Here is a 10,522-nt window from a genome sequence, read left to right on the forward strand (position 1 = left end):
AGTAGAATTTCAAAACCATGCTTTACCAAATTGTCATAGTTAATTTTGTTGAAAGATACATACAAAACGATACATTTTTATTATTATCTAGCTGGACCACGTAGCTTTACAATTACACTTGAAATCTATTGAGTTATATGTGTAGTACAATACAGAAATCAAGGTACTGTTAATAAATTTTCCCTGATTTTTAAGATGTTCAACTCGAGTACTGTAAATCTTTTTGAATACCGATAAAATATAATCACATTATAAATTACGCAAAAAGTCATAGTTTACACACAATTTCGAACACCACGATGATTTTATGTAGGTGGAGATACTAAGATGACACCATCCCCTCGCACAAACAACATCTGGATGGTCCTCTTTTTCTGACGGTAGATTTCCTCGTACGTTTCCTCATCAATCTCCACTATGTTTATTATCTCCTCAACGTCACCCAGTACCATGTTCAAGTGTTGGTCAAAGGCCTGAAATCGAGACGTGGAAATCAGTTCATTCAAATAATACTGTAGTTTTATTTTGAACCGGATTGCGATAATTGCAAACAAATACGACAGAAAGCATGAGGAATAATCTCTTACGTGCAATTTTCCTCGGAGTTCTCGCTCGTTTCGCATTTTCACATAAATCCGCTCTTCCAGGCTTAACTTTATGAGGTCTAGAGGCTCCTTTACATCAATCGGTGGTAGCTGTTTCAATCGACACATTCAAGGTTAGCGACCGATATTTACGGCATCGAATACGTCTACTCGCAACTCACCTGTTCCGATTCCTCAACCATCTTATTTACTTGTACCGTGATAGTCGCGAGATGCTGTGAGATCAACAACGCAGTCAGAAGTCGCAAGTTTATACGAAAAATTCAAATAACACGAAATAAAGTATAGATCACCGGTCACGGTCATAGAATCGAGAGATAGGTCACACACAACATGTATAAGCTGCGTAGCATAGCGTGAGGTAGTATAGACCAATGGGCATCGAGTATATTCAATATGGCGACCAAATGCACGATGCTCATTGGTCTATACAACCTTATGCAGGTTATACGTGTTGTGTGTGATAACCGACTTGCATTCAACCATCTAGATTCCTACACGCAGGAGACCGTGAGGACGCTTGGAGTCAGAGATATGAAAATTTTGTGGCGAATAAACTATCTGCTTTGAGTGTTTCGGCGCACAATTATTAGTCGACGCCGCTGGAACCGACGTATCAGAGCACGTCGGAGTGGACTCTAATAGACCGTGTGTGAAACAGAACGCACGTTGGGAATTCCAGGATGGCTGGGATGACTGTGATGAGACGGAAACCAGCGGAGCAGCGGAGCTAGTCGCAGCTGGTCGAGAAAAGGTTATACTGACATCTGACCACATCTGACATCATCAGAAGGTATACTTGGAAGTTGCTCCGATTTATGATTCACTAATGTAAATTAATTTTGATTTCGGTTAATTTACTTAATTTATCTTTTTACAATTTTTACTGGAAGGGGACAAGAGTAAATTAACCCTGGAATTAACGTTAATTGACATCGAAAAGATAAATTCTTGACGTTGCTTGCTTTGTTATCAGTAAGAAATATAGTAACAAACAAGAATAAATTGTACTATAAATCCAAAGGTTAATTTAAAATGTATTGAGATTTGTTGCTAATTCGCAAAGTGTTTTTTTTAATAATAATAAAAAAATTGGCAAATAGAAAAATAATTATAAAATCTTTACTGAGACTCAGATTAAAGAATACCTACTATCATCTTTTATCTAATTGTAAATTTTTAAGTGCATTTGTATTTCAATCGTTATCTTAGTGTCAAATTTCGGTAATTTAAAAATTAAAATTAAATTAATATAAATTTCAGCAGAAAAGACAAGAAGTGCATTTGACAAGTAGGATTTAAAATATATCAACGATGTTTTCAAGTGGGCCAAACTATACAAAGTTGAAGACGCATTTACGTCTGGCAATTAATCGGCTGAAATTACTGGAGAAAAAAAAAACTGAACTGGCGCAAAAAGCACGCCGCGAGATCGCGGATTTTATCGCAGCTGGCAAAACGGAGCGTGCAAAAATTAGAGTAGAGCACATCATACGCGAGGACTACATGGTAGAGGCAATGGAACTTTTGGAAATGTACTGTGATCTACTGCTAGCACGTTTCGGTCTTATTCAACAAATGAAGTTAGTATTGTTTCATTTCTTGCTTGTATTTTTTTATGATAAATTAATAGGGAATAATTTACCGATTTAAAATAAATTACTTTCAAAAAACAGTATATATACAAGTATGTACAGTACTAAGTTTAATATAATTAAAAAAAATTTTTATTTAATTAAATATTTTTAGAAGCCTTGATGAAGGATTAGCAGAGGCTATATCAACCATCCTTTGGGCTGCACCTCGTATTCAAACAGATGTGCAAGAAATCAAAGTGATTGCCGACATTCTAACATCGAAATATGGTAAACAATATACAGATGCGTGCCGAGAGGAGGCAATTCAAACTATATCAGAGAAGCTGAAGCACAAGATGAGTGTACAGTCGCCGTCAAAGTTGCTTGTGGAGAAATATTTAATAGAAATCGCCAAGAATTATAACGTAGAATACGAACCGGATCCGCAAGTAATGGCCGAGGGCCAGGATGCGATGTTAATAGACATAGGAGCCAATGGAGGGGAATCAAGGAATAATTTGGATACTGCCAGTGGAGGAGTACCTCATCCTCCTGGTTTCATAGGTTTTCCGCAACCACCTTTGTTACCTGATTCTGACTTCCATTCAAGCGTGGTAACTTAAATTTTTATTTAAAAAAATGTAAAAAAGAATTAAAATTATTTTAGATACTTCTTGAAATTATCAATGTTCTAGGATTCGGAAAAAGATGCTTCTTCCTTAGGATTTGTATCCCCAACATTTTCGACTTCTACCGAGAAAGATCAGAATACTACTTTCAATCCCACTGCATTTTCATATAATATACCTTTGGATAATGCCAATTCCAATAAGCCTGTAAGTAAGAAATAAAATAGTTTTGATAATTAATTATAAATTTGTAATAACAATTACAAAATTATTAATTAGGAAGATTTACCACCACCATACCGGCCTGATTTTCCACCTGATTTTCCGCCTGATTTTCCGCCTGATTTTCCGCCTGATTTAAATAAACAGGTAAAGTCGAAAAACTTAATTTATTTTCTTAATTTTTTGCAGAATTCATTAATTCTATTAATTTATAAAAAATATAATTTTTTTTATACATAGTCGGATGAGAAACCAAAACCTCAGCCAAGGTCTAAGATGCCGGTGAATAACTATCAGCTTCCGGATCTGCCAGCAGTGCCGACAGAGAGTAATGATTCACCTGCCAATCCATCTGGAAATGATGATATTGATTTTGATGATTTAATGAAACGATTCGAGGATTTAAAAAAGAGGAAGTAACGACGATTATGTAAACGATATTTAAAACGTATCGTTTTTATTATTATTTTATTGTTGCAAAACAGGTTGAATAGTGCCTTCTACAGAAAAAAGGTTCTGGGAAAAGTCAGTCTGTTATATGCTTTACGGTAAGAAAAGTAAAAATGTAGTTATGCTTTATCCAATAGTGAAGTATATAATTATAAATTGTTAATATTATATAATATTAATTAATGTACATCAAGTTAATTTAATATATCTTTTTATGATTATTACACGTGCTTTACAATGTTCAATAAATGTATATAATATCTATTTAAGAAAGTTACTTTTGTGCGAATAATTCATACTCGTCTTATAAAATATGTATTAGCTAGTCCATCATTTTACATAATGTCTATATGATTTTAATTATCCCAATCTTCGCATCTCTGAAAAACAAATTATTTTAAAGTTCTAGGTACTCACCGCAGTAATACCGTGTTGAAAAATTGAGAAAAAAATGCAAATTTTAAGATAAATTTGTATACATACTTCTTTTCCTTTATCAATCAAACAAGTTAGAAGATTTTCCGAAACATAGCATTTGTTCTGCCTCATATCTGAATTCAAGTAGTGGAAACATTCTATGACGGCTTCCTCTATAAAGTCTTGTAATTCTGGATTATGTGTGTTACGTGACATAAATTGAATTACCGAAAGTTGCTCAGGAAATCCCCTTTGATCCACCTACGAATCCGAAATTAAAAAGCTCAATCACTAGCTGTCATTTATTAAGTTATAAAATAATCTTTATGTTTACCATATTTAATTCGTTGAAGAAACATTGGGTGATGCACTATAATAAGTTCAAATATTATTTCGTTAATATAGGTAATCATTAAATGAATTCCATTAAAAAAAAAATTCATAGGGTGTATTGATGATACGACTTCATTACTTCAAGACAATATACTTATATTATATTCTAATTCAAAATTTATTAACATCTTACGGCTTGATCTTGTTTGCCGTAGTTGTCAGAATTGCCATTATACATCTGATAACTCGATCTACCAACTCCATCGAAATAACTGAAATCACGGTTATTGGTACCACGAGAAGAATGCTGAGTATTTCTCCAGTTTCCATTTGTGTAATTAACTGAATAGCGTCGATCATTACCGTTTCTTTGATCATTACCGCGATTCCTTAATTAATATATTAATAACAATTATTAGTTAATAATTTTAATGACAATATTCTTATTATTTTATTAAATAAATAAGTAGTTATTAAAAATTTTTTTTTTCTTACCAATTTTCATTAGGATCTTTCCAAGACTGTATGTTGAACTTGTTGCCGTTATTACTCACGTAAAATCTTGTACCAAACAAATCTACGCTTGAGAAGTTGTCACTATTTTCATCTTCATTCGACGAAGAATCATTGCTGTAATCGTCATCACCCGTAGATCGTTTCTTGCAAAGCTGCATTATTTTCTGGTATTGATTGTTTGATTGCTGAATATTCGTTCTGCATTTTAATGACTGTACACATAGAAAAATTTATTAAGTCAATTAAATTAATTATTAAATATAGATCTTTAAATATATGGAATATTTTTTAAAATACTTACATTTACCGAGTCTATCAGCAACAAGCAGAAACCGTACAGGACAAAGAGACTCACTCTGGTTACCATTTCGTGCTAACTCTTCTGAACTCGTTTCTGAATGAATCTTCTCTTTTTTTTTCCACGTGCATTTATTCAGTAGCACTAAGAATGCTTGTATTGTATTACCTGCTGACAAGTTGATAGACAATAATTGTAGCGAAACAAAAAATATGGTTTTGTATTTCCGGACGGAGACACGCTTGACCACTTTCCTTATGTAATTCTTCTAATTACAGATTGGAATTACTACTATTGTTACGGGTCCTTGACGAAAGAAAATCGTTGGATTGTCAAGCAAAAGAGAGAAAAAGGAAAGAATCCAATCATGGGGAAAGTGAGAGCTCCACGTGAAGGTATGACATGTTCGAGTGATCAGTCCTCCAGGAATTGTTCGTCGAAGAAGGTATGATGTGCATCAAGTGCTTCGTAAGTACCTATTTTATTATAAATACGTATTCTACAAAGAAAAAAAAACAATTTTTTTAACGAGAATATCTATCACTGTAATCTATCACATTTTCAAATAAAAACGTATCTAAATGAGAACATGAATTAAATCGAAGAAAGCATTTGACCGTGAAGATGTGAAAGTGATCAAATTACGTTGTCAGATTTCGCTTAGTACTTATAAGACAAATTTAACATCCATAAATATATATTCTTAAATCTAATATTATTTTTTCCTTTTTTTTCTGGATATTATTTTCAAATTGTTTTTTATTTTTTATTTTTAGTACAGAAATTACTAGTATTTAAAATAGATTTGTAAGAAGCTATAGTTCTACATATTTAGTCGTGTCTTATACTTTTCTTCATAGCTTTTTTTAAAACTTTTTTCATTCGCAATCACATTGCCAATACATGACGGTAACACAAACGGAAGAGTCGTACCGGTGTACGCAAGCGATATTTCGACAATTTTTCCTGCTATGATATCTAATAGAACAAAAGATCCATCAGCAGATGGAAGTCGAATAGATTTTCAAATAAGGAACCATCGGGGACCTGGAACATACATATTCGGTTTTGATACTGGACACGGGTAAATATATATCGTTCTGCTATCACATTACATTAATTATCGCATACATAAGCGAATTGCTTAACGACAATTTCGTAGAATATTTCGAGAAAATAATTGAAAAAGTTGATACATTGTTTTTACCGTAGAAAAAATCGACAGTATAAAATGGAAGAGCGTCGTCGGGACGGAAGTGTCAAGGGTCAATATGGTTTTTACGATGCAAAAGGAAAACTCAGAGTAATTAGTTACACTGCGGGTCCTGTTAACGGTTATCAAGAACGCCATCACGAAACCATTACGTACAAATCTGACAATGAAACTTAAAGTTTTGCTTGGAATTAAAAGATACGGAACGTATAAGGTATTTTTTATAAATAATTGCCATCGACGATTGGGGTTAAACCGTTTATTTAACAATAACAATGCTATATAAGAAAAAAAAAGTCAACGCAAAAAAAGATGTAAACGTCATATAATATATAGCATGTGTATATATAAATATATGCATATGTATTCACATAGATATGTGCATACATATATATATACATATTATTGTGTACGTGTAAGTTCGTGTATATATGTGTTATGTACCTAATCCATACAGAAAATGCATTTGTCGTATGCGCGCACTGAATGGATTACACAAAAGTATAAATAAAATGTATACGTATCTGCCTTCCTTCTCCTTACTCGCATATCATCTTAAAAGATCGCAATGCTTCATCTCGATCATTGTTTTGACACTTCTATTTTTTAGGGGAGTCATCTCTCTCTCCTAAAGCAATTGCTTTAAAATTATTTGTCCTTTTTCGTGTCTACCGCACCATATGACGAACCCTTGCTTATCTCCGACATCCCGAGGGTTTTGTACATTAGCAAATAAACTGTAATTTAATTTGCTTTTATGAGACTAACGGCATTTACAGTATTAAAAAAAAATAAATTAATAAATATAAATATTAATAGAGCAACAGGTAAATTAAGCAGCCAGTTTTAAAAAGTTTAATTTAATTTGCTATGTTTGTTACGTTCAAAATTTAATTAAAATATAACTCTTAATGTGTTACGATTACTATTTTTCAGTTGAAAAATGTAAATGATGACGAAATAATTAAAAACTAATAATCCAAATAACTAAATATGAAGAATACTCTACTTACATACAAAAATAACCCCGACCGTGATGGTAATGCCAACAAAGATCGAACCAGATAGAAAGAGCCTTAGGAGATAATATAGCATTGGTACAAGGACAACTATTGCCCAGAAAATGGTGTTAATGAGGGAATAATATCTTCTTTTTAGCCTAAAGGAGCCTGTCCTAGGCACTCCGCTCGTGGCAAAAAAATCACCGGTTTCATAAAAACTCTCCGTCAAACGGTCCTATTAAAAAAAATTTCATCTAGCGTTACCGCATTACATCTAAGCAACTCAAGGTTGTTTAATTATATTTCATCATGATTATATACGGTTCTAAATTTATGAAATAGAAAACTACTTAAAGGGTCTAATTTGGATTAAGCATTTCTACTTTAAAATTTCTAACTCGAAAACTATTTACAGAATTATAATTTTACTAAAATATAAATGTGACTTTTCATTGGATGCAAAAAGAAATATAAACTTGTACGATAATACTACCTTTTGCTGATAGAGCTTTTGCAGCCATTCAGCAGCAGCTTCATCTCCTTCCGGTACCTCTTCAATAGGAATTCTTTTAACATACATATGTCCTTCTAATGGTTTTCCCAAGAGGAGGTTCCTCATGGTCGGCTTCACGGGATCAGATAGCTTAAACGCTAACTGAATGTCATAGATGGCCACCGGTTTACCTTTCATGTGCGGAATACTGGCTGTAAAGCCCTTTGTGCGTGGCGTTAAATGATATTTTAATACTGGCAGACCTTTTTCAACAGCAAACTTCTGACTGGCTTCCAGTTTTTTCGGCGTGAAACGCGTACCCTCGGGATAAAGCAGCAACTGTAATCAACCATTTATAAAATCAATCTTATACAAAACTAATACAGCTATTTTCAACATGGAATATTATCAAATACTTTTAAGATTGTTCATTTAAGAAAGAAAGAAAAATGAATAATTATACTTACCCACATCGTATCAGGATACTCAACGAGTTCCTTGATTTGACTTTTGATGATTTTTTGGTCTTTTTCCCAACTTCTCTCAAGAAAGATACTCTCAGCGAATTTCCACGCCCATCCCAATGTAGGAATATATTGAATCGACTTCTTAGCATAAGCTTTGCAATTCTAAAAAGATGTTTTTTTTTTAATAAGATTTTAATGTTAATGTATATTTTAAGAGGTTCTCTCTTCGTCTTAAAAAAAAATTATTTTTAGAAATTACATACACCTAGCAACCTCACACGGTCGCATAATAGCCAACCTATTAACCAATCGGTTTCGTAACTATGATTCATCAAGAGATAGCCGTGCTCATTGCCACAATATTTATCAAAGTCCTTCTTGTCTATATACAATATCAGATCAGATCCTGCCCACCATTCTGCCATAAATACTAATTCTAGAAGTAAAGATTTCAAGAATGTTAGTTTTTTTTTTTTTTTTTTTTTTTAATAAACCAGTAACTATAATACAAAATAAATGTATACTTACGACAATAAAAAGAATAGCATAGATAATAATTAATCTTGCGATAAAGGTACTTGGAGAAGGGCCTCAATCCAAGGTATAAAATGCATTGGAAGAAATTTATTATCAAGCCGGATGTAAAAAATGTGATGGCAAACATAAGATGCACCACCAATAATTGCTTCATAGAGTTGAAAACTCCCATGGTGATAAGCAAATAATACTAGACCGTATATTTTATGGAAAACATCAATATTTGGATTTCTTTGCCTGTAACAGAAGTAAATCAACAAGTATTTAAAAATGAAGGGATAGAGCTGTTGCTACAAAAAAATTCATAAAAAAATATTTGCTTATATAAAATCTAATCACAACACTCATTGTGTATTATTTTACACATAACTATCATATAAAAAAAATTTGCTGTTTGTGTGCACAATGTTAATCAGCTACATGTGCAAGGTATATACCAAACAACTTGCCTGAAAGTGAAAGAAATATTTGTAGCGTTGCTATGTTCAATTTTCTCATGTTGATTGCTGTTACAATAACAATTACTAAGAGAAAAAATTTATAACAAAGATCAAGAACGTTTTTAATAAAGACAATCTATTCATGAAAATGTATATATGCAAGCAGTAATAAATGGTAAGCATATTCCTGAAGGAGGGGGAATCAGAAAAAGATGAAAACAGCATACATGCAGTAGGATCTATTTCCATTTATCTAAGTATACTCTAATAGCTGAAAAAAAGACCATAATAATAGATCATTCGTTTTATTATTCATGAAGATGTAAATTGATAAAACTTTGTCTAAGAATTCATAACATTATCTTCCATAGAATTTCTACTGAAACTAAACTCATCTCCAGAACTGTTTAATCATCATATTTAATACTAAAAACTTTCAAAAGTATTTAGACTGTAGTTTCTTATAAAATCTCAAATAACAAGATCACATCTACTTATGAAATAATCTGGACAAAGTCGAAAGCTATACAACAACATTACACAATATTAATTTCTAAGTCTTCCCCAAAGAATCCAAGACGCGTGATCGCATCTGGTGTCACCGGACGTGAAGCAGTAATCTTTGGACAGCATAAGGTGTCTGAAAACTCAATGAACATCAAAAACGTGCACGTACCAAACGTGTTAGTAATTAAAGTAACAGAATCCGAACACGTGCTTGCGACAAAATTACACCGCATTTTTTTCATGAACTCACGAGGAGGCATCGCAGTTTTCGCGTTTCGTAACTTATGCAGCATGCGTGGTACAGGCGCGAGACGCTCAAGGTAAACGTTTCGGGATCGCGGACACGAGTTCCTCATGCATCTCTCCACGTCGTCATTTTTTTCCCCAAACGCGAAGAACTCAGAGGGTTTCGCGCGGCAAGATCGGCCGGGTCTTACCTCAAATCGGCATTCCTCGACGTGTGAATGGTGTGAATGTGCGGGAAGAAGAGTCGGACGTCGTAATTCACAGGAGATCAAAGTGCGAAGTACCAAGGTCCGCTCGTGGTGTGACCAGGCGTGACTGAATGATGCGCTCTTGTGCGTGCTTGCGGTAGTCGCTCGCTCCGTGACTCGTTTACTTTCGTCCGTGGGGGGAAATCAGGACGCCTCCATGCCGTGCGCGCGCGGCCGCACGCGAGACCGACGACCGACGATAGCCTGGAGTGTCCGGACTGTCCAGAGGCTCTGGAGCCAGGCGATCCACGACCGCGGATCAGCGGCGTGCTATAGCGGGGTACGCGGTTGCGGAATCGAGTCGCGAGAATATTCACGCTGCT

The 10,522-nt window shown here is 34.0% G+C and overlaps 4 protein-coding genes across 6 annotated transcripts; 1 reads left to right on the plus strand and 3 right to left on the minus strand.

The window, feature by feature from the left end:
- Window positions 1–60: 60 nt before the first annotated feature.
- Lsm3 (uncharacterized) lies at window positions 61–998 on the minus strand. The gene is made up of 3 exons (XM_070666472.1): window positions 767–998; window positions 588–695; window positions 61–473 (listed from the first exon to the last, which is right to left on the minus strand). Exons 1-3 carry the CDS (start codon window positions 785–787, stop codon window positions 306–308), a joined length of 297 nt encoding a protein of 98 aa, XP_070522573.1. The 5' UTR covers window positions 788–998; the 3' UTR covers window positions 61–305.
- A 97-nt stretch (window positions 999–1,095) lies between these two features.
- On the plus strand, window positions 1,096–3,704 carry Ist1 (IST1-like protein). Of its 2 annotated transcripts, none has more exons than XM_070666461.1 (6): window positions 1,096–1,398; window positions 1,872–2,188; window positions 2,355–2,796; window positions 2,878–3,018; window positions 3,091–3,180; window positions 3,274–3,704. In XM_070666461.1, the coding sequence occupies exons 2-6, from the start codon at window positions 1,920–1,922 to the stop codon at window positions 3,451–3,453; spliced, it is 1,122 nt and encodes a 373-aa protein (XP_070522562.1). In that variant the 5' UTR covers window positions 1,096–1,398; window positions 1,872–1,919; the 3' UTR covers window positions 3,454–3,704. The 2 variants fall into 2 exon arrangements, with proteins under 2 accessions (XP_070522562.1, XP_070522561.1); XM_070666460.1 differs by having other exon boundaries at window positions 1,097–1,398; window positions 1,869–2,188.
- On the minus strand, window positions 3,603–6,349 carry Obp59a (Odorant-binding protein 59a). 2 transcript variants are annotated; one of them, XM_070666467.1, is made up of 6 exons: window positions 5,051–6,349; window positions 4,729–4,961; window positions 4,427–4,622; window positions 4,235–4,270; window positions 3,967–4,161; window positions 3,603–3,863 (listed from the first exon to the last, which is right to left on the minus strand). In XM_070666467.1, the coding sequence occupies exons 1-6, from the start codon at window positions 5,114–5,116 to the stop codon at window positions 3,840–3,842; spliced, it is 750 nt and encodes a 249-aa protein (XP_070522568.1). In that variant the 5' UTR covers window positions 5,117–6,349; the 3' UTR covers window positions 3,603–3,839. The 2 variants fall into 2 exon arrangements, with proteins under 2 accessions (XP_070522568.1, XP_070522567.1); XM_070666466.1 differs by having other exon boundaries at window positions 3,603–4,161.
- Window positions 6,350–6,504: 155 nt separating this feature from the next.
- Window positions 6,505–10,440, minus strand: LOC139108306 (1-acyl-sn-glycerol-3-phosphate acyltransferase gamma). The gene is made up of 7 exons (XM_070666459.1): window positions 10,143–10,440; window positions 8,750–8,995; window positions 8,485–8,657; window positions 8,222–8,383; window positions 7,755–8,093; window positions 7,274–7,496; window positions 6,505–6,997 (listed from the first exon to the last, which is right to left on the minus strand). Exons 2-7 carry the CDS (start codon window positions 8,928–8,930, stop codon window positions 6,909–6,911), a joined length of 1,167 nt encoding a protein of 388 aa, XP_070522560.1. The 5' UTR covers window positions 8,931–8,995; window positions 10,143–10,440; the 3' UTR covers window positions 6,505–6,908.
- Between the last annotated feature and the right edge of the window lie 82 nt (window positions 10,441–10,522).

Source organism: Cardiocondyla obscurior, linkage group LG15 (genome assembly GCF_019399895.1).
Source record: "Cardiocondyla obscurior isolate alpha-2009 linkage group LG15, Cobs3.1, whole genome shotgun sequence".
Classification (NCBI taxonomy): domain Eukaryota; kingdom Metazoa; phylum Arthropoda; class Insecta; order Hymenoptera; family Formicidae; genus Cardiocondyla; species Cardiocondyla obscurior.